This window comes from Corvus moneduloides, chromosome 14 (assembly GCF_009650955.1).
Source record: "Corvus moneduloides isolate bCorMon1 chromosome 14, bCorMon1.pri, whole genome shotgun sequence".
NCBI classification, from domain to species: domain Eukaryota; kingdom Metazoa; phylum Chordata; class Aves; order Passeriformes; family Corvidae; genus Corvus; species Corvus moneduloides.
Genome location: NC_045489.1, coordinates 18,727,691 through 18,750,650, shown reverse-complemented (window position 1 = coordinate 18,750,650; position 22,960 = coordinate 18,727,691). Strand labels below are relative to the sequence as shown.

Genomic DNA, 22,960 nt, shown 5'->3' with positions numbered 1-22,960 from the left:
ATTGTCCTTGAGTGGTGGCAGCTCCTGTGACCTTGCTGTGGCACAGGAAGAAGTGGGACATGGAGTTGTGCAGTTGGTTTGGAGTTTTTTGGTCCTTTCAGTTGCAACTAAATGAACAAAACCACCTCCACTTTGTGGGGTTTGGATTGTAGGTTAAATTTGGAAGGTGCTGAGTTGCAGCTCCATCACTGAGACTGGGCTGGGAGCAGGAAGAGGATGAGGCTGAGGAGGGATTGGAGGGTGAAGAGGTGAATGTTGCAGGTCACAGGGCTGGGATGGATGTGGAGGCACGAGGTGAGATGGGGTGTGATGCAGTGCAAGGCTGTGGGGCTGCAAAGGAACCGTTTCTTTTCCTGTTTTGGGGAGAAACCCACAAGTTTGGCAAATCACCCTTTAATTTCCTTTAAACCCCTCAGCAGCTGGAAGCCGACCATCAGCTGGGATAGTTCACATCCAGCACCTTAAAATAGACCTAACTCATCAGCTTGGGCCAAACCCCGCGGCCGGGAGGTGCCGCTGACCTCGCTGGCAGTGCCCGGGGCCGGCTGTGCATAGCTCAGGTGGGCATTGTCACCTGCCCGTGTCCCTGGGACAGCCCCTGTGGCTCTCCCTCCTTACCCAGAGTCTCCAGACACGTCTGTTCACAGGGATTATCCCACTTACGAGGCAGCACCATCAATCATCCCATCCTGCCTCATATCAGTCTTCCAGAAAATCTGGTGGCGTGAGGGGGACCGTCAGGATCGGTGGATGTGGAGCCGAATTCCCTGTAGGGCAGTTTGGGGAAGGAGGAATTACCTGGGTTTCCACTTTCCCAGGGCTGAATTTTGTATCCCATGGTGTGCACGGGGGAAATTCCCTGGGTGGCAGCAGACCAGCCCCGCTCCTGCCGTGCTGACGGGGAGGTGACCCCGGCGGGATGGTGGCACTGCCGCTGTGCCTGGCAGGATTTGGCACCATCTGGATGCGAGCCCAGAGTAGCCTTTTGCTGTTGTATCCCAGGGCCCTCAGCCAGCGTGGCACATGCCAGCAGCAGGGGGCCAGCGCAGCCCGGTGAGGTGACACGCGGCACATGGGGACATTGGCGGCGTTTGGGGTGGTGCCATGGGCAGTTCCAAAGCTGGGCCCCCTTGCTGGACACAAATGAGGCTCCACCCTGGCTCCGTAATCATGGAATAGGTTGGAAAAGGCCTCTAAGAGCATCGGGTCCAACCATATTGGGGTTCTGCCCACTGTTGGCTGCTGTCTGGGTGCCATACGGAATTCTCTGGCACATCACCAAATACCTCGGTCTCTCCCACTCCCTTTTTTTGGAACGATCACCCCTCAGGTTGATCTCTTATGAGCGGGTCAGAGCATGGAGGAGGACACCAGAACCTCCCAGCTGAGACAGAGGCCACACACCCACATCCTGCAGCCGGTGGTTTCCCCGAGGAATCACTTTTTCCTGCGGAATCACTTTTCCCTGCATCTCCACAACCTTGAGCCTGTGCATCCCATGGCATCACCACGGCAATGGGCAGCAACAGGACCGGACACCAGCACAGCACGTGTGCAAATACGCTGCTGCACCCATTACAGCAGCGATTTGTTGGGTTTTCCCTTCCTCTTCCTCGAAGGATTGATTATTGTCTATTGCCAGGCAAGGAGATGCTGCCCTCTGGCACTCAGCCCTGCTGAAAGAGGCCTGGTGGAGAGGGCTGTGCCAGGCTGGGCATGGCCGGGGGCCGTGCCCGGCTGTCCCGCCGGGCGTTGCCGTGCCCGCCGCGGGCACCGGAGCGCTCGGTTCTCCGCGGGCCCTTTCCGCGCATCCACCCCGAGACGGTCGGGGCGGTTGCAAAACCCGCATGACGTGCGCTGGGAATTGCTGCAACACGCTCGCAGGTGCGAGCCATTCCAGCCTCTCCCCGGCACCTCGCACAACAGGTCCTGCCAGCTCCGGGGCCGGCGGGACGCGGCGCTGCCCGCACGCCCTGCCCGCTGCGCTGCGCTGCCCGCCCGGAGCTCCGGCCGCGGCCAGCGCTGCTCCGGCCTCCCTCGGATACCTCCCGCGGGCAGGGTGCCACAGCCCTGCATTCCAGCAGCACGTTTGCGGGGTTTTCCCTCCGCCCCCGCCCTTGCCCTTTTAGCCGTAGATCCCTAAAAAATTACGCGATGCACCAGCTTGCCCCCTGTCCCCAGCACATCCTTCGAGAGCTGGAGAGGGGTGAAACACGGGGGAAAACCCTCGGGAACAGCTGCTGGGTCACAGCCCCGTGCCCGTGGCCAGTTGTTTTGCTGGAACTCATCTTGGGTATGCTTGGCAACCGTGCTGTGCCGTGCCGTGCCACCCTCCGTGCAAGGAGCGGCCCAGCGTGCTCTGAGCAACCTCCTGGCCGCATGTGGGATCACCGAGAGGACGCTGTGGCAGGATGGCAGCCCCAGCACCCCTCTGCGTACCCCAGGGGGTACCATCTCGGGGATACCCTGCACCTCCATCCCTGCACCCCGCAGGGTGCTGGCAGAGGAGGATTGCACCACCCTGCTGCAATGGGAGCTCCCGGCGCTGTGGCCCGGTGCAGGCACCCCAGTGCCAGGTGGGGAGGGTGCTTTGGGGTCAGTGCTGCCAGCGGCGTGGTTTTGGGAGAATCTGGTCTGCAAAACCTCACGCTGGAGGAGATGAGCTCACCAAACCCTGCTCCTCCGCATCTTTGGGAATTTTTTGGCTCTGAGGTTGGATTTAGCAGCTCAGTGACGGGTTTTGCTCGCTTTGCCAAGGCCGTGTTGGACAGGGCTTTGAGCAGCTGGTCCAGTGAAGGTGTCCCTGCCCATGGCAGGGGGGTTGGACCACGATGGTCCCTTCCCACCCAAACCATTCCATGATTCCCTGCAGAGCAGCTGCCTCTCCCGGGGCGGGAAGCCCCGCGTGCTCCAGAGCGGCTCAGGCGCTCAGTGCATGGGCTGACTTGTTGGGGTTCGCCCCGGGCAAACACCGGGGCCCTTCTCAGGGAGCAGAAACAACCCTACCACAGCGCCTGCAGCCAAGGAACCTGCTCTGAGCACCCACCCACCACCCCATCCCGGGGACCGGCTGGGCCGGGGACTCCAGGGCACGCGGCTGCCCTGCCCGGTGGCATCCCCAAAGGCCCTTTTCTCGGTCATCTCATATCAGGCACCAAAACAAAGCTTTTGTTTCAAGCTCTTGGCCTTAATCTGTCCGCCTGCAGATCCTGTGCGTAAAAGGGAGGCAAAATCCTTCCCTCTCGGGGGATGTGGGTGTTTGCCAGGGAGCCGGAGGGTTTTTTTTCCACAAACCCTGTGCAAAGCAGTGGGAGCTCAGTGGATAAACCTGGAGCTCACTGAGGTGGGAATCACATCTGATGGCAACTCCTTCAGTGAGGATTGTGTGTCCCATGCTCCGTCTGATTGGAGTCCGACAGAAAAGTATCATCTGTGATTAAAGATTGACGGTAATTACATAATGGGTAGGCACCAGATGATGCCCAGACAAGCTCCCTCCTGGGATTTCCCAACTTTTGGAGTGTTTGCAATCATCCTAAAGAGCTTCCTTCTACCAACGGGGGGGTGGGAATTATTGATTTTACGGCAGCACCCAGCACAAGGCTCAGCAGCGGCACTGTGGTCACCAGAGCCTGGCTGTGGCCACCCTGCCTGCCCTGATAGCTCTGGGACATGTTCAGGCACAAGAGATGGATCCCCCCCAGCCTCGCAATGGCAATAAAAATATAATAAAATAAGAGAGAACAAAAAAATAAGTGAGTAAAGCTGCTTTTTGAGTCTTCTGGCAAAGCGAGCAGAGCGGTTGTAGCCGTGTGCTTACACTGTGACCGGTGACGAAAAGGCAACGTCACGATGTTCTCGATGGTGGTGATGCCATGAAGGTTTTTTGCCTTTTCTTTTATACCTGTTATATCTTTTTTACAGCTTCTGTCTCAGTGCTTTTTGCCTACATTCTTGGACTTGTTTGTCAAGCTAAGAGACTAAACATTTTAGAAGCTTCGTAGTTAGGGATCAGTGTGCCCCAGAGCCCAAGGTCCTCTCCAGAACACATTCTGTAAACCAAGATAGAACAATCCAGGGGAAGGTTCCTTGGGGAGGGGGGCTCACTTGAGCCTCTCATTGGGGAATTTTTGATAGATCTGCTAATTAGTAACACCTATAATGTTACACCAGATCTTTTGGGTGCACTTTTGTGGAGTGCATTTTACTTGACCTGGACGTGTCCACCTAAGGATCCTTAAAATAAATACTGAGGTAAAATCCCTTTTCCCCTTCTAACTGTGTTTCACTCTTGATTTTAAGACCAGGAAAAGGCATCAGTGGGCCAGCTATTAATCTGTGTATTTCAGCAAAACCCAGTTTGTTTCTAAAGAGTTGTGGGAGCGGGGACAAGTGGGGGTGTGGGGAGCTTGTCTGGGATTAAACCTGCCTGAGAGCCAAGCACGCCAAGCTCGCGAGCCCAGGGAGAGCTTAATTAAAGTCAACGGAGAAGCATTTCCAAGAAAATAATACAGGGTATTTAAACGGGATATTTTCGTTCTGGGCCCAGAACGTCTCCTTTTTCCCCCTCTTCGGTGTCATGTTTAATAAAACAAAATGAGATCTCCAAGAAAAACAAATTGGCGCTCTTAAAAGGCGCTGCGGAGATAAAAATCAGTAACAGTGTTGCTGGTAACACCTTGGGTTATTAAAACGGAAAGAATGCTAACGATGCAAATCGCACCAGCCTTTCTTGTGGCTGCTCCCCAGCGGGAGCCTGCTCGCCCTGCGAGGGGGGCACGGGCACGGTGCCCCTCACCGTGGCCCCCGGGCTGGGGCTGCAGGGGCAGGGAGGCTTTGCCCTTCACTGGCCAGGGGGATCGGGGCGTGCTTGGGAAATGCTCGCACAGGGGAGGATTTTGGAGTTTTCTTTCCCAAGGTTCTGGTGGCAGCTCCCCAGGGTCGGGGAGGTGCTGAGGTCAAACAGGAAAAGGCTTGGAAAAATTGCAAGGATCAGGATTCAGGGGACACCAAACTTAGCTGAAATCGGGGCTGGTGTTGTTGGGACGATGCCACAGCCCACCAGAGCTCCTTTAGAGGTGATGAACATGTGGATGGAAATACCAAGTTGGGCTTTTTATAGCCTGAGAGCAGCTGGGTGTGGCTTTGCTCCCCATGCCAAGGCACCCCAGTGGAAAACTGGGGTCACCTCCTCCAAAACCAGTGCCCCGATCCCACTGGTGCAGCTGGATCCCACACCGAAGGGCTGCTCTCACAGTGCCCTGGCCCGTGGCAGGCTCTCCCGGCTGCCTGGCCTCGTGTTGCTCCCCAGGATGCTGGAGCAGGGATGTGGGAAGGGCTGGGAGAGGCGTTGGTGACGGGGGTTTGGTCCCTCCACCATCTGCTTCTGCCTTCCCACAGCCAGAGTGGCTCCAGAGCTGCTCCTTTCACTCCATGTGCTCCCATCCTGGCCAGGGCTGATCATCTCCTGCCTGGGAGCTGGCGGTGGAAGTGGGGCAGTGCACAGGCACAGGGGTGATGCTGCTGCCCCGGGTTTGGGGGGGAGGAAGCTGCTGTAGGGTCCTATCTGTCCACAAAGCAGGAGAATCCTTTTGGGCAGGGTGCCTTTAAAATGCCCAGGGTGATGCAGTGGAGACCAGCTCCTGCTTTGCTGCTTTGCCCAGCTGCCTCAGATAAGGCAATTACAGCTTTATCACTTAATTGCAGAGGATAATAGTAAGAGAGGTATCGGGATAGGCCGTTGCCAAGGAGGCAATATCGGCCGTGCTGGGCTCTTGTTTTTTTTTTTTTTTTTTTTTAAATGTAAATATAATGTAAATGCACTGGATCCCCAGCACTGCTGCAGGTTTGAGGTCTTTGCAAGGCTCCTCCTGCCTTTTCCCCTCCATTCCCCTACCCAGGGGGAAATTCAGCATTGAATGAAAGCTGTGCTGACTGCTCTGATGCCAGGGAAGCTTCTTCAGAATTGGTGAGAAACCAGCCTGGGAGGGGAAGGGGTGAGGACTGACAGGGATGTTGTCAAACACTTTGTGGGCAGCTTTTCCCTCGCACCTTGGGAATGAGATTTCCATCCCTTGCAGGTTTTTCCTGTCCTGCTCAGCAGGTGTGGGGTGCACGCTCACAGCCGCACGAGGGCATGGGGCCAGTGCTGGGGGTCTGGATGCCCTTGGGAGGGACAGCTGGGAATGAATCCTAAAGCCCTTGCACCAGGCTTTTCCAATCTCAGTGTCACGTGCAAAGTGCTCGATTGCTGCCCTGGAACCCAGATGGGAAAATGAAAATTTTATATTTGGCAACTCTTCCGCAGCCTGCTGGGGTGGTGTGGGAGAGGTGAGAGACATCGGCTGCGATATCCAGAGCTCTGCTTGTCTCTGACTCACGTGGTCCCAGTTTTCCACTGTCCCAGTGGAAATGTGGAGGAGGCTGAGCACTCCCAGCGTCAGGATTTGGGGCATTTCCCCACCCAAACTGGCCTGGCTGGTGCTTTTGTGCCTTGAAAATGGGAATTTTCAAGACCCAGGGTGGGTTTCTCACCAAGAACTAAAAGTTTTGCCTTGCTTGCCCTGATGTCTGCAGGGTCAGGTGATAAAAACTCAGGTGTTCTGGGGGCAAGGGATGGTGTCACAGGCTTTTAACTGAGAGAGCTGAAACTCCCTCAGGATCTGCACTATAGGGGAGGGCCTTTATTAAGGGAGATCCATATAAAATCCAGTGTGTTGCCCAAAGCTAAGAAATCGTGGCAGATTTTTTTTTAAGCTGTTAAACTCTGCCCCGCTTCAGTTCATCAACCAAAGCGTGAACCAAAGAGAGGAGGCACTTCAGGTCCTGGTCTGACCTCTGTGCCTGGCTGTTAACTCCTGCTGGCCCATCCTAATCTCCATCTGGAGATAAGATTAGCCCCAGAGCTCATTTCCTTCCCTTGGGACAGCATCCTCCCAACCCCAGGGTTCCCAGCCCCACCATCTGCAGCCTCCCCCTGCCACAGTTTGTGCTCCCCATGCCTCATAAACAAAAATGACGAAAAAAAAAAAACCAAACCAAAAAACCCACAGAAAACAGTTTTTACAGCAGGGAGAGTTTTTCCACTCCACAAAGGCGGTTGTTTAGATTTTTATTGCCGGATGAAGAAGGACGGAGATAAAAAACAACCCTAAAAGCTGTTGGGAAGATGATGCGAGGCAGAGCAGCATGGAAAGCCATGTCTCTGAAGGCTTTAATGTTTCCTCTGCTTCCGAATCAGGAATCAGCTATTGCTAAATGCCCAGCATTGCCGGGTGATTCCAGCCCCTGGCCACGTGCCGACACTTTCTGCAGCAGGTAACTCCTGCTTTATCACCCGACTGCACCGGGGCAAAGCTTCCCCTGAGCGCTGGAGTTCGGGAAGACGATGAAGAACCAAGTGAGCAGGATGTGGCGGGGCTGGTGGGGAAGCAGCAGGTTGCTGGCCCTGTTCCCCATTAGTCAGGGTGACGAGTCGATCTCCTTTCCCATTTTCTTATGAATGAATCAGTTTTGGCTCGGCCCGATGGTCAGACTGGTTCAACGAGAAGCAGCTGGTATCAGTCTCATTAGCAGAGGAGACAAAACCCAGCCTCTCCCAGGCTCTGCAAACTCCGTGTGATCCCGACAGGCCCGCGGCTGCCAGCACTGACAGCGGCACTGCCGGGGGTTCGGCTCCTCCATCTCCCCATTCCCTCCCAGCTCCTGGGCACACTGAAGCTTCGTGGACACTTCAGAACAAGTGTGGATGCACACGGGGTCCTGCATCCCGAGCCTTCTGCTCTCCAAGTGCATCAGTGCTGCAGCAGGGATGTTTTTAGGGGACGGTTTCAGCTCCGGGGTGCCTGTGGTTGATGTGGGGAGCACGATTTGGCTGTGTTTGCTGTTCCACTCAGAGTCGGTCCTTGGCCAGTGGAAAATGTTTGACATTTTGTCACAACTTCAGCTGGAGCAGTTGGGATTTGGGAACCCTCCCTGCCAGGACACAGGGGCACCGGTGATGTGTGGCTGCCTCTGCTCAGCCCCGTCGTGAGGATTTGCCGTGGTGTCACTGCTCTTCTCTTCACTGCTGGCACCCAGCACCCCTGTCCTGCTCTGCCTGTCCCTGATGCCACCCCACGAGCTGTGCCAGCTCCCTTGGGAAGGGGCTGCCCCGTGCCAGGATCACTGCAGAGGCTGAGGAATCTGCCGAGGCCTTGGGAGCAGCATCCCCGGGGCTGTCACAGAGCACAGGCGGGCTGGTGTCCTCCAGCACATCCCCATGGAGCGGGCCTGGGGAGAGCAGAGGGGTTAGACCCACCCCACTCCTGGGGCTTTGCATTCCAGGGCTGCCCCTGGCTCCTCACATCCCTCCACACCCCAAAGTCCTGGCAGGCTTCAGCTCCACGCTGCTGAATCCTCTCAGCACCGGCTTTTCCCTTTGCCCCTGAGCATGGATGGCTGAAGTTGGTGCTCAGGCAGCTGAAAACAAGCCTGGGGGCCGTGGGGTGTGTTCCCTACAGCAATCCCACCCTTGGCACATGTAGGACAGGGTGAGTTTTGTAGGGACAGGGGTAGTTTTGATTCCCAGCCCCACCCCCAAAAAGCCGTATTTCCATGGGGAGGAAGAGGAGGCTCCCTGGCCACAGAGATGGGGTGCGGGGCTTTTAACCCTGACTCGCAGCACCAGACCTCACCCGCTAACTGACAGAAGCCTTCATTAACCTGCCCTGTTGTTTATTCCCATTTCAAAGCCCTTGATGCAGCAAAAAGCGAAGGCATTTCCTCGGGAAAGCACATTAATGTTTCACCTGCCTTCGGAGCCCTTTGCTACCGGGGCACTTGGAGTGGTCCGGGCTGTCCCCAGTTCCCCTCGGTCTCGTTAAACATTGTGTGGCTCCCAGAGAGCTCTGCCTGTGGCTGTCGTGTGGGCTAAAGCCCTCGGGGGCTCGCTGTTTAATTTATGTGGATATGTGAGCGTGAGCACAGACCCACACACGGCTGTTGTGGGTTCATGGATCGCGGATCCCCGTCCGAGGGGCAGCAGGAGCTGCGGGGCTCGGGGCTGGGTTCCTGGGATGCGGATGGGAAGCAGGGGGCTCATCCCGCAGGGAACCCCGGCACCTCGGCCGCGGCTCTTCCCCGCCTGCCCCGAGCACCCAAGGGTAGGGCTGGCCCTTCCCCGAAGCCAGCCGGCGTCTGAAAAACTTTTAAATGAGCGCAGGTCAGCCAAAAGTGACAGCCCGTTGGCAAAGGGGTGTAACCTGCTTCTTGCTGGGCTAAAAAAAAAAAAAAAAAAAAAAAAAAAAAATTAAATAAAATAGTGCTTGTTTTCACTTTCCTTTAGCGATCGGATTTGCCTAATGACAGCCTGGTCTATTTTTCTGAGCTATCCAGTTGTTTTCAAATGTGATCTTTAAGGTAAGGAAGCTCCAAGAGATTAAAATCACATGGATATTTTACTCTTCTTTTGCCCTCTGGGTGTCTGGTTTAATGAAGATACTCAAGTGTTGTGTCATCTGGGGATCTTTTTCCTGGTCCGTAGGCTCCAGGAGCACTATCCAAAGGCACTGGTGTCTGTGCTGCACACCCGGGGGAAATTCTCCAGCACTGGAGCAAGAAATAATCTCCCGATGGCCACCAGGAGAAGAGCCCAGATGTTCCACCACTGAGCTGCTTTCTTCCACAGACACTGTGTCAGCCCAGGGTGCTGCCCTGGCTCTGTGCCTGTCCCAGGGCTCTGCTCAGCATGCTTGAAAGTGGCTTTCCTTCATTTATTTTGATTTTTTTAAGAGATTCTCTCTGTTGAGGAGGGTCCTCAGTGTGGTCAGCCATCACCTCGTGTCCCTCATGCCACGGGAGGGCTGGGGCTGAGCCCAGGGACAGTCTGGGGGAGCCGCCGGTGTGGTGGGAGAGCTGAGGTGGGAAAGGCCGTGGAGGGAGGTGTCACCTCCTTTGGGAGGGAACCTTGGGGGCAAAACAACTTAAAAACCACCTGGCACAGCCTGGGGAGGGGCCTCCCCTCGGAAAGCACCCGGAGCAGCCACCACGATTTTCCCTTTCGTATTTCCAGCCCCATGCATCGTCAGGTATTGGGCAGACTTTGTCTTCGGGGCAATTTGGGCTGTGTTGGGTGGAAGCAAATAAGTAACATAACTGAAATATTTTGGTAATGTTGGGGTGGGCGGCTCTGCCCGGGTGCCACAGGGAAGGAATCCCAGCCCTCTCCATTTTGGGATGTTCGCTCCAGTGGGGCTGAGGCTGAGGTTACCACAGTATTTTTCCCCTCTGGAGCTTGGAGGGCTGTGGGGGGTGGCTCTGGAGATGATGCTGCAGGGCAGAGCTGGCAGTGCCAGTGGAGCGTGTGGTTGGCACTGGGAAAAGCACAGGGATGTTTTCTTCCCATCTCATTCATCCTGGGGGTGCTCCAGCCTTGGCTGATGGGTGTTTGGGATGTTTGGCTCTTCCCACACCATTCCCATCCTCATGGCCATCTCACAGAATAATAGAATCACAGAATGTCCCAAGTTGGAAGGGGCTCTCAAAGATCATCCAGTCCAACTCCTAGACCTGCAAGGACACCCCAGCAATCCCATCCTGTGCCTGAGAGCGGTGCCCAAACGCTCCTGGAGCTCTGGCAGCCTCGGGGCCGTGCCCATTCCCTGGTGAGCCTGTCCAGTGCCCACCACCCTCTGGGGGAAGAGGCTTTCCCTGATGTCCAGCCTAACCCTCCCCTGGCACAATTTCATGCCATCTCCATCCCCATCCCCGTTTCCATCCCCATCCCCGTCCACCACACAATGGGAAAGGATTGAGCTTGACTGGGAGATGTGGAAGAGAGGAGGGAGAATGTGCAGTGCTGAAACCTGGGCTGGGGTTGTTCCTGAGAGAGGACAGAAGGTGCATCACTGCCTTCAGCTCCCCAAAAAGTTGCAAAAACCGAGGTAATTGTGTTCTCTGTCCAGTGAGGGACGGGTTGCAAAGCTTTGCAGCAGGGAAGGTGTTGGTTGGGAGAAATACTTGAAGACTAGCCCTTGTCTAGGGGAAGGTGTAGATATATATTAAACACCCTGGAGGCATTGAAAGGAAGTGCTGATGAGGTACTTGGGGACATGATTTGGCGATGGGCTTGGCAGTGCTGGGTTAAGGTTAACACTGGTAGGACTCAGTGGCCTCAGAGAGCTTTTCCAACCTAAACGACCCCATAATTCTATGATTCCAAGACTGGAGATGCCCACCACCAGAGGGTTTGGGGAAAAGGCTGGTGCAGAAATCTGCCAGCACTGGGAGAAGGCCGCAGATGTCCTGCAGTGGCAATTATTTGTCTAAAAAACCAGTGCCTGGGCGGGTGAGGAGCTGTGGCCAGGGCTCCTGGGGTTGGTGTCCAGCCTGCTGGGGCTCTCCCCTTAATGCTCAGGGCTGGCAAAGGGCTGGAAGTGTTTTTCTTTCTGAGTATCCCTTAATTAGCTGGAAGGGAAGGCTGACAAGGACCCAACTGGGAAGGAAAAAGATCTCTGTGAGCCTGTGACCAGCCCAACATTTCGCCTCCATTTATTTTCCCTGACTTCTTTGTTTTCCCCTTTGAAAAAACGGTGTTTTTCTCTTTCATTTAACTGCTATTTATTTGCTGGTAAGTGGAAGGAATTCAGCTGGGATCAGCCTGGCTCCTGCCAGCGACTGGAGTTGGAAAGTTTCCGTGGGGGAGATGTAAGAGCAGAGCAGGGGGGTTGTTTTCCACCCGCCGCCGGTCCTCGCTCTGCGGGTCCCTGGGTCACAGCCAGCCAGGTTGCGTGGGTTCAAGTCTCCTTTTTTTGCTGGGATGTGGACAAGTGCCCATGGGAGCTGCGGTGGGAGGAGCGTGGAGCTGGGCCGCGGGGTTCCTTCTTCTCCTCGCTGTTAATGGGAAACAGAAGATGGCTCGGGAGAAATTTGGCAAAGAGGGAAACTTTTCTGTCTCTTCCAGCTTGGAAAAAAGCATCCTTTCTCACCCCCGTCTCACCGCAGAGGGAGGAGGGCTCCCAAACACAGCCCGGGAGGGGTTGGTGGGAGGGCGGCAGAGGAGACAGAGAGTGCCCAGTGATTTCACTAGGATGGAGCAGCCTTGGACCACCAGCTCTGTTGTGGGAGGGGAGCCCAACCTGCCTCCCATTGGTGGCCAGGATCCATCCCATCTTCTCCCCGAGGCATCAAGGGTTTGGGATGCCCCAGGTGCTGGGGGTTTTTGGGATCCTGTGTGTCAGGTATGATGCCACCATGTAGATGGAGATGCAGTGGTGGATCAGTGCCAGGCACTGGCTCCTGTAGGGATGCACGTGGAGCCTGTGCCTGGCTGGGAGATGAACCCCTGACCTTGGCGTGAGGAGCTCTGTTGGCTTTGCCCCTCATCCTGGCCCATGAGCCAGCTCTGCTTCGCCATCTGCTCCGAGGCGTGTTGGCCGGGAGCCACAGTTCCGTGTCCTGGTGGATCACAGGGCAGGCCAGGCTGCTCTGGCCAGGAGCCACGGCTCCGTGTCCTGGTGGATCACAGGGCTGGCTGAGCTGCTCCAGCCACGAAAAGCCACAGCAGCCACTCACATGGGGCAGCTGACAGGGCAGGGATCGAGGTGCTCCCAGAGTCATGCTCCAACCCTTCAGGACTTTCAGGTGTGCCCCCAAAAGTGGCAGCGCTCACCTGGATCACAGCCTGGGAAATGGTGGCTGGCTCTGGCTGATCACGTATCCCAGCACTGCTGGCCCAGTCCTGGTGCTGCTTCTCGTGTCCTGGCAGGTGCCTTCCCCCTTCCATCCCTCCCTTCCCCCTTCCATCTCTCCTGCCCTTTTAGTGAGCAGGAGATGAAGCTTCAGGGCAAATTCCTGAGGCTCCACCAGCCCGGTCCCTCAGCTGCACTGTGTTCTCAGTTGTCTGTGGCTGCAGGAACTGGTTACCAGTTCTGCCAGTTACATAAGGTGGCCATGGTGGGGTTCAGAGGAGATGACACATTTTGGGGCTGGAGAAGCAGAAGGGGGTCTCACCTCACTGTTGGGGACGGGGGATGGCCGTGGCGGGGTGTGAGCGCTGCGCTGTTCCCAGGCTTTGTGACCTTGTACCAGTGACTGGGGGAGGTTAATCATAGTCAAAGCCCAGTGAAGTTTGGCCAGGTCATGGCTTTTCCAAAGGACGTGCAGCAGTCGGTGGCTGGGGCCACAGCTAACCCACAGTGTCCCACCGGAGTTAATCATTGCCATCAGCTTTGGGACCTGCCTGGCTTCAGCAGTGGGAACTGTTTCCCCAAAAACACAGGGTGAGGGGCTTGGAAGAAACCCCAATCCACCAGGATGTGTTGGACTGGGAGAGCGATGTCCCTTGACCTTGACTCTAAACCAAACTCTAACCCTGATCCAGACCCTAACCCAAACCCTAATCCCAACCCTGATATTGCCCCTGTCCCTGATCCCAAACCTTTGCTGTCCCTTCCATTTTATGAGGTGGATATTGTGTTTATTGCCCTATTGGAAATGGGATGACCTGGAGCAGCCACTGGCAGCCACTCAGGACCGCCCCTCTCTCGCTGTCATCTGCACCTGGAGCTGGACAGAGGGGAAGGATCTGATCTGCTTTGGTCCCCCAGATCCTGGGGGCTGCTGGTCCAGCCTCGAGCTGCTGTGTTAGGAGATGTGGCTGCTACTTCTGGGAGAGTGTAAATCCCAAATCACTCCACATTAAGCCCAGGAATCATGAAATTTGGATTCTGCCACTGTTGAGGGCAGGTTCTTCAAAGTGGAGCTGGGGGCTCTTGGTGGGTTCCCTACGGTGCTTTTCCCATCTTCCCACTTCAGGACTCCCATCCTTCAGTTGTATTTCGGGGGGACATGGAGGAGCATCGCAGCTGGGGAGAAAAATGTGTATTAAAGAAAGGGAAAGATGGACAAAATCAGGAGGTCTTGGCACTGTGTGTTTGGGAGAGCACCAGGATCCGGGGGGCAGCCGGACCCTGGGCTGGTGCTGCACTCGCTGCTGGTGTCCTGATGCTGGAAGGAGGTTTTTATATTTATATATATATATATATATACACATATATATATATAAATATATATATAAATACTTTCTTCTCCCTGTGGGTGTGTTTTGAAAAGGGGCTTGGGAACAATGAGGATTAACAAGCAGATAGAGAATTAAATGCAGGGTTTGAGTCTTCAAATGTGTGCACATTTCAGAGCGCGTGTTTGTGCCAAGATAAACTCCGTCAGGAATAAACATCGTTTTACATGAAAGGCTAATTACAGATTGGTGCTCCACGGGTGGGAGGAGGGAATTTTCACCAATTAAAATGGAACTTTTCTGTTTTTCCTAAAATTGCTGGAGGAAAACGCAGCCAGGGGCTGGCAAGGCGTTTGACAGCGCAGTCGAGGGGGGAGATGCTCTTCCCCAGGATTTGTTCCCCGCCCTCCCCCCAGTGCTAAAGAGTCTTTGCCAGTTCATTTGGGCAGGAGCTGCGGGAGGGCACTGGTTTTGCCCAGCGGCAGCTGAACGCCAAGACAGCCCTGGGCTCTCACCCAGGGAGATGGAACATGGGGGAACATGGACCTACCCAACATCGCTTGGACTCACACAGCACCGGGAGAGCTTGGAGTAGCAAGATCCTCGGCCTCCTTGGGCATGTGGGTCACGGAAAACCGTCTGGATGGGACACAGCCCGTGTTGAGGAGCTGTTATAGCTGCAGCTCCTGTTTGTTGGGTAACTTTAGTGTGTGGTAGGTGAATCATCCCTCAAAAATTGCAACCCAGAGGCGACGCGGAGAAGAAAAACCTTCCTGGCCTGTGGAGTGGAGTGCTGGGAAGAAAACTCCCGCCTGGGCACATGGTGGGTTTCAGCTGCAGAGCACATGCTGCCTTGTTGCTTTTGGATGGATTTCACAAGAATTTGCATTTCTGGATCAGTTCTGGAGCCTCCGAGGCTGAGGCTGTGGATGGGGAGGATGTGATACAGCCCAGAAACCAGCTCTAATGCCATTTTGCTCTAGCCAGGGTCGAGTTTTATTGGTTTGGAATGAAATGGATGCAAAATGTGGCTGGGACTGAGTTTCTCCGGGATGTTGAGCGCAGGAACCCCAAGCAAACACTCTGTGCCTGCTGCTTGCCAAGCAAAACCACAGATTTGTCTCCATCTCTACTTAGTGTGGCCACAGGGCAGCTCATTTTGGGACTTTTCTCTCACATAAGCTGGGATCTGTCACTTAGTGGTTACAGGAGGTGGCCTGGGCATCGGCTCTTAAAAGTCCCCTGCATCCTTGGGAGTGAGGGGACGCAGAGACACACGATCAGGAGAGGTGTGGTGGGGTTTTTAAAGCAAAGTGCATTCCCCACCTGCTCTGCTCCAGTGCTCTGTGCTCCTGAACCAGTTTAAATCAGTGGTTTAAAGCTGCCCTAGGGCAAAGACTGGATTGACACTTGCTGGGTCTGATCACTGGGAAGCTGTTGCCTTATCCATGGCCATGGGATCATGGCACAATGACAGGAGTGTCCACTTCTACAACATTCACGTATTTCCTTGCCCTATGTCCTAATACCACCGTGAACAGGGTACTGAAAGGGTCTTTAGCCAGACCTGGCCTTGAATAATTCCCCTGAATAATTCTATTTATTCCAATTTTCAGGCTGTTGTGGAATTGTTTTCAAAAGAGGGGGGGGTTTGGGGGGGAGAAGTCAGCCAAACCTGATAAAGGAGGACTTTGTTCTGAAGCTTTAGGGTATGGTACCAAGCAGGGCTTGCTATACAATTAATGAGTTTAGCTGGCTTTGAGCTGCACATGATGCACAGTGGCTGCCACCACAGTGCCCCACCACCACCAGCTCCCATCCAGAGAAGCCTGGCTGCTTCAGTTTGGTGCTCCCCTGCCTTGGTTTGGGGTTCCTCAGTGTCAGTTTAGAGCTCCCCAGCCTTGGTTTGGGGTTCCTCAGCATCAGTTTGGGGCTCCTCAGTTTGGGGCTCCACAGCTTTAGTTTGGTTCTTCCCAGACTTGGTTTGGGGCTCCTCAGAACCAGTTTGGTGTTCCCCAGCTTCAGTTTGGTGCCCCACAGCTTTGGTTTGGGGCTCCTCAGCTTCAATTTGCAGCTCCTCAACCTCAGTTTGGTGCTTCCCAGGTTCAGTTTGGGGCTGCACAACTTTGGTTTGGGGGCTCCTCATCTTCTGTTTGGTGCTCCCCATCTTTGGTTTCTGGCTCTCAATTTGGTGGTGTCCAGGTTCAGTTTGGTATTCCTCAGATTTTGTTTGGGGCTCCTCATCTTCAGTTTGGGGCTCCACAGCTTTGGGTCTGGGGCTTCTCAGCATCAGTTTGGGGCTCCACACCTTCATTTTGGGCCATTCTGATTCTCCTCAGCCTCAGTTTGATGCTTGCCAGATTCAGTTTGTGCTCTCCACCTTCAACTTCGTGCTCCCCAGGTTCGATTTGGGGTTCCCCAGCTTCAGTTTCAAACTCCTCAGCTCTGTTTTGCTGCTCTCCAGCTCAGTTTCCCATCCCGCCGTGCATCGTGGTGTCCTCCTCAGCTCTGGCTTTTGCATCTGCCTTTATTTAAGCCGTGACCGTCCGTCCCTGGGACTGGCTCGGCCTGCGGGGGGTGTTGAGCACATGGGGCTGAGCCGCTGGGAGCGGTTCAGGCTTCGCTTTGAGAGCCCAGGGGGATGACGCAAATGGCTCTTCAAGGGCACGAGATGAAACAGCTGCTTGGTTTTCACTCCAGATGTGCTGTGGGAGCCCCGCCGAGGGGGGCACAGCCGCCTGCTCCCCCACAGCCTCTGCCTGGGAAGGGCCACGAGGTTGCCTGGCCTCCCAAAACTGCAGCCAGGTAGGGCTGGGGAGGGCTGTGAAGGTGCTTGATGAGGTTTGTCACAGCAGCAGAGCTTCCTTGTGCCTGGGATGAGTTAAAAAGTGATTTATCTCTTGTAGGAGAGGTGCAGAAGGCGAATTGCCTTTGGCTGCCTCATCTCTCCTCTGAGAAATGCCAGGTGCCTGGGGAAGGTGACCCTGTGCATCTTGTCCCCGTCCCCTCCAGCGGCCGCCCTGTCCCAGCTGCGCGGCGCGAGCGGGAGAAGCCGCGGGAAGCGAGGGAAGACACTTCCTCGAGCGGCGGATCTGAGGTCACCTCCTGGCCCTTGATCCCTCCAGCCCGGGGTATTTGGGTCAGCGGGGAAGCACAGCTGAGAGCGACGTCCCTTCCTCCTCTCTCCCTGGGGATTCGGTGTTAAAGGAACAAATAGGTTTGGCTTCAAGTGCCGCAGTCGGATTTTTTTAATGATGTTTTTTGCAACAATGAGCTAAATACCGGCGGGGTTTGGATCTGCGTCTCAGGAGTGGTGAGATTTTCTTCCTTTCTCACCTTCCTGCTCCCACCTTGCTCTGCTCTCAGAAACCTTTTTCTGCTTAGGACGATGCCAGCAACGGGGGAGTTTTTCATCCTGTTGGATGGTCTGGCTGAAAAGCAAGCTGATCTGGTGTCCAGGTGGGACCACCTGGACTGACCCTGGGAGCCCTGCCCACCATGAACACACAGATATGGTGCTCACTGCCCTCAGGGACCCCTCAGCATCACCAGCCTCACTGCAGGGCAGCTGAGCCCCCCAACACCCATGGGCCTGTCCTCCTCTGCCACAGGAGCTTTGTCACCCACTGGCAGGAGGAAAAGAAGGTGAACAAAGCACTGCTGGTCCCTCCTCCACTGTGGGCACAGCTTGGTGCTGTTGGGCTGGTGGGCAAATGGGTCACCTTGCCAGTTTTCACTCTGTCCAGAACCCAGGGTGCCAGGAAGGATGGATCATCCTGGCCATGCTATTCCAACACCTTGAAGTGTCCAAGGCCAGGTTGGATGGGGCTTGGAGCAACCTGGGACAGTGGAAGTTGTCCCTACCCATGGCAGGGGGTAGAACTGGGTGGTCTTTAAGGTCCCTTCCGACCCAAACCCTTCTGATTCTCTGATTCTGTGATCTCCTACACCACTGAATCACTGCTCCCCTTGGAGACCTTCAGCCTCTGTATTCCCTGTCCGTGTTGAAGGCCACATTGCTTTGGATCAGCCACGGGCCACCAGCTTGGCTGCCTTTGTTAGGTCAAGGTGGGAAGGAGCAATTTGTGGAGCTTTAGCTGGAGCTTTCCCCTTGGTGTGAGAGCTGCCAGTGGAATGTTCTCCTTGGTCAACAACTCTGCTCCAGCAAAGCAGCACCAGCCCCATGCTGGGCTCTTCCCCTATCCAGAACATCCCTGGGACCACCAGGAAGGTTCCATCAGCTCTGTAGGTGGCTTGGGCTGGGGTGGCAGCTGGGGCTGGTGCTGTCCCCCAGCCCCTTGGAGCAGGGCGTGTGCCCTGGAGGGTCCCAGCTCTCCAGCTGCTGCTTCAATCCCTTCAGGAGGGGCTGTGGTGGGAGCAGGGTGGGATGGACAGGTCTGGGCTTGAGGTAACTCTCAGTGCCAAGCAGGGCCAGCAGAGAGGTGGTCATCAGGGAGGGACAACACACCTTGAGTCACCTCTAGTATCAGCAACCCCCAAATCAGAAGTCATTTGCATTTCACCTCACCAAAAGCAGAGTGCTTTCATGCCTACTATTATTATTATTACTATTATTATTATTAAAATAAAAATTATTATATATTATTACTAAAAATGTGGTTTCTGAAGCAATTTGTGTTTCTGTCAAGAGATCCCTTGGAGAAAGGGTCACCTGGCTGTCACCAGCCAGGCCGCCCCATGGCACCCCACCTCCAAACCCAGCTCCTTCAGCTGGTGCTCCCAGGAGCTGGTTGGACTCACAGCACCCTAAAACACAATCAAGTCTTAACCCGATCCCTGTCGAAATTCTGGCAGCTTTTGAGCTTCTTCCATCCCCATCCTCAGCTGGATTCGCTCCATTGCTTCTTTTAGGACCTGCTTGATAAGACTCCGTGCTTCCTGTGGGGGCTTGTCTGTGTGTTTCCATATCTCGCCCAGCTTATCAGCCACAGAGGGTAGGAGGTGTGGCCAGGCTCATCCAAACCTGGTGTAAATCAGAAGTAAAAATTCCCCCTTTTTTCTCCCATGGGCTTTAAATCAAGAGGTAACTTCTCCAGCGCTGAAGAAGCTGTAGGAGGGAAGGTGCTGAGCCCTGTCTGGTTCCCGCTGGAGGAATGGCTGCCTCTGCCTTTCACATCCAGCAAAGTCCAGGAGAAACTTCAATACCGCAGATTGCCCAAAATAAACCCTTCTTTCCCTGGAGTGGATCCAAGGACTATGCCCAAAAGGGGGGGTTTGGATCCAGGCTTCACCTGAACTCCATTTGTTTCCCAAATTGGGCTTTTCTGCCACGACTTCCCTCCATCCTTGCCCCAACCCAGGTGAACGGAGATCACAGGGGATGAAACAGGGGGGGAAATTGTGCACCCCACTCCCTGGGGCTGTTCTGATGTGAATCACACCGGGATTGGAGGCAGCACTGAGGCAGTTTTCTCCTGCCCCCAGATTTTGCCGAGGTTTCCTTCCAGCGCTGGAGCTCGCCCAGCCCTCCCGGCTTCCCGGGGCTTCGCTGGGAAGCGCTGGGAAGACAAAACCCCGCTCTGGAAGTGAGGCTATTGTTCTTACTAATTTTAACTGGATGTTCTTCCCCAAGCCTATTTTTATTCATTGCTTGTGGTAAGCCCTTTCTCTAAGGTAGAGCAATTTGCCACAGGACTCATTTTTTTTTTGGTGTGTTTACCAATTTTAATTGAGCCATATCTCCTTTTTGCAAACCCAGAGCTGGAGGAGCTTTTAAGCGCCCGTTGCTGAGCCTCCTGCCCCGGGTTTGCTTTGATCTCTGCAGGTGAGTGTGCATTTCTGGGGCCAGAGATTGATCCTGCCTATTTGCATGCAAATCCCCGGGTTATTAAGATCCGAATCTGGCCCTTTAAATTTAATACTTCGCTTTATGCTTTTATTTCCGCGTTTCTTAAAGTAATTTCCAAAAATAACAAACTTCAAACATGACGGGGCCATCTAACGTTTTACTGCCTTGGCTGGAGTAGAAGGAACATTTCTGGAAGTATATTATCCAATTTAACGAGCCTTTCCCATCTTGGCGTGCCTCCCACCCCTCACCCCCTCTCGGAGTTGTTTTGGACGGCTCTTTGGATCCGTGCCACCTAATCCTATTAGAGGGACTTTCGTTACACTGTGCCTTGTGTTTATAACCAAGAAAATCAGCTGGAGAGGGGGGTCCTCTCCCTCTCCCTTCCCCTCTCTCGTCTTTTTGCCTGGAGTTGAGACGAGAGCCCAGCCAGTCCCACGAGGTTCCCGCGCAGCCCTTGCTTTTCATTTTATTGCCCCACTCTGCATTTATTAAGGAAGATTTTGAAGTAAATTGGGTCCTTGTGAACTTATAATTAATTTGGAAGGGTCAGCTCTTCCCAGCCTCGGGAGAGCTTCTTTGTGTGGTCCTTTTGTGAAAGGCAGAGGTTGGAGAGGCTGTTCTATAGCTGGGATTCGCTTTTAATAGGGACCTGGCTATTTTTTGAAGATCTCACGGCTCTGGAAGGACCATGAGGGTGTTTTTGTGCAGGGCTGTGCTGAAAAGGTTTGCAGAGCCCTTGGCTTGGGTGCAAAAAAAAACCCCAACCCTGAAAGATGTAAGAAAAGTTAAAAGGACCACATGTCCCGGGGCTGTGCTCAGCAGCCCAGAGCCAGTAGCTGGAGCTTGGAGATGCTCCAGAAGGTCCCCCCACTTTGGTGCCCCTTGTCCCTCTGTCCATCTTGCTCTGCCCCACACACCACCTAGGGGACCTCTTGCTTCTCCTCAGAGCTGCTAGAATTGAAATTCTTTTCCTTACCACATTGCTTTTCTTGAAATCCTGCCTTTCCTCCCCAAAATAGTCGCATAAACAATTAAAAGGAGAAGGTGGAGGGCAGGGAGGAGAAGACTGTGGACAAGAGGAAATGGCCTCAAGTTGTGCCACGAGAGGTTTGGGTTGGATATTAGGAAAAATTTCTTCTCTGAAAGGGTGTTCAAGCACTGGCACAGGCTGCTCAGGGCAGTGATGGAATCGTTGTCGCTGGAGGGAATGAAAAGCAGTGTGGATGTGGCCCTTGGGAACGTGGGTTGGTGCTGGGCTTGGCAGTGCTGGGGCAATGGTTGGACTTGAGGATCTTAAAAGGCTTTTCTAACCTTAACGATTCTATGATGGGCTGAAAAAAATCTGTGAACAATTAAAGTTTCTGGAAAGGAAGTCAGACAGACAGACAGTGTTTTTCTCCAGAGTGGGCTGCAAAGGAGACAGGGCACGATGGTGCCACTTGGGCTTTGCCCGGCAGGGCCAGGGGTGGAATTTAACCTGGGATAAACGTGTTTCCATCAGCTCAGCTGCAACCAGGAATCCTCACTGAACGTGGGGAGAGGGGAAGGTGAGGAGTGCTGCCTGTGGGGAGCGAGGGAGCGGTTGGGTGAGTGTGGGAATGCAGGGCTGTAACGCAGGATAGGAAACTCTTCCTAGCCAAAGCTGGGGAGCAAAGGGCTTGGAGGAGCTCAGGGGGCTTTTAGCTGGGGGGATTCCTGGTGGAAGTGGCATCAGTGGGGCATCTTCCCATGTGCAGCAAAGGTTGTTTGGAAAAAGCATTGAAACTCGGTGCCTTCCCTGGGACACACAAACCCAGCAGAGAGGAAGACAAGGAAAACCTGTCCATGCTCCCTCACTGTGCCCCGTCTGTGGTGCCACCGGGCAGCACAAGTGGGCTCTGTGTCATTTGTGAGCGGTGCTGTTAATTAACAGCACTTAACACTGTTAATTAATGGTGTGATGGGGCTGCCTCTCTGCCAAGGCACCTTCAAAACTGCACTTGGTCCCTGGCTGACTCCCCACTGCCCCTGTGTGATGTCCCACCCTGACCATCACCTTTCTCCTCTCTCTCCCCAGCATGGGTCGGCTCCCTGGCCATGGGAATGATTTTTTTCTGCTCTCCCATCGTCAGCATCTTCACCGACCGGATTGGCTGCAGGACCACAGCGGCCACGGGAGCTGCCATCGCCTTCATCGGGCTTCTCTCCAGCTCCTTCACCAAGTAAGGCTGTGGAGCAGCTCCTTGGAGAGCTCCTCTTCTTCCCTGTTCCCTGCCAACACATTGCTGCTGCCTTTGGGGCCAAAGCAGGTGGTTCCCATCCACGCGAGAGGTGTCCTGGCATCCCTACAGCCCACGTGTGCTCAGCCTGTTCCCCTCCAAACTGAACCTTGTGTCCTTAGATTAAAGGAGAGCAGGTTTTCCCCAAGCAAGGGACTGTATTTTCTGGGATTTCAGCACTTAGGTCCCTCATTTGATCTGTAAAACAGCAGGAGAGGTTGGTTTGCCTCTCACAGGCAGCTCCAGAGAGGCACTCACAGAGAAAAATGTTCTCCTTTGCAACCGTTTTCACATTTGGTGCTGAAAGTAAATTAATGCTTAAAATAATATTTGGTAGAGTACGCCTAAGAGGGAGTTTCTGTGCAGGGCAGACAGGGAGGGGAAGGCAGACAGGGTTTGGAGCAGTTTGTGGTGTTCCTGCCCTGGCTCGTGTGTTTGCGGCAGCACAGGGCCACTGCTGCTCCTTGTTTTCCATGCCTGACCCCATGCCATGAATTTCTGCTGGCAGGCGCTGGCCAATGTGCATTTGGATGGCAGGTGTACCTTGTGTGTCTTTCCAGCCCAGAAATCGGGGTTGGCATCTTTGAGGGAGCAAAAAGAGGTCACGTCTGGGGTAATTTATGTGACGCTTATTGAACACAGTCTCAGAGGCTCTACGGAGACACCTCCAAAGCAGCATTTGCCCCACTTTTTCTGAATAAAAACATTGCTTTGGGTTGGATTTCAGTTAAAATCAATATTGTTTTAATTAAAATGCTTCAAGGAGTGGGTTTCTAAAGCAAATACACACCAGTTTTCCAGAGGGCGACTTGCTTGCGCTCCTCCTGGTCAGTGAGACCCTTGTGCTCATCCCAGCCCTTTTTCCCTGGATGCCCAAGCCCTCCTCTGTGGGAT

The 22,960-nt window shown here is 54.4% G+C and overlaps 1 protein-coding gene across 1 annotated transcript in view; it reads left to right on the top strand.

Moving 5' to 3' along the window:
• The window catches only part of SLC16A2 (solute carrier family 16 member 2), a 36,250-nt gene that overhangs the window by 5,305 nt on the left and 7,985 nt on the right, over nt 1-22,960 (top strand). The window contains exon 2 of the mRNA XM_032123640.1: nt 21,865-22,009. Coding sequence (XP_031979531.1) covers nt 21,865-22,009 — 145 coding nt within the window. The remainder of the gene's footprint in view (nt 1-21,864; nt 22,010-22,960) is intronic.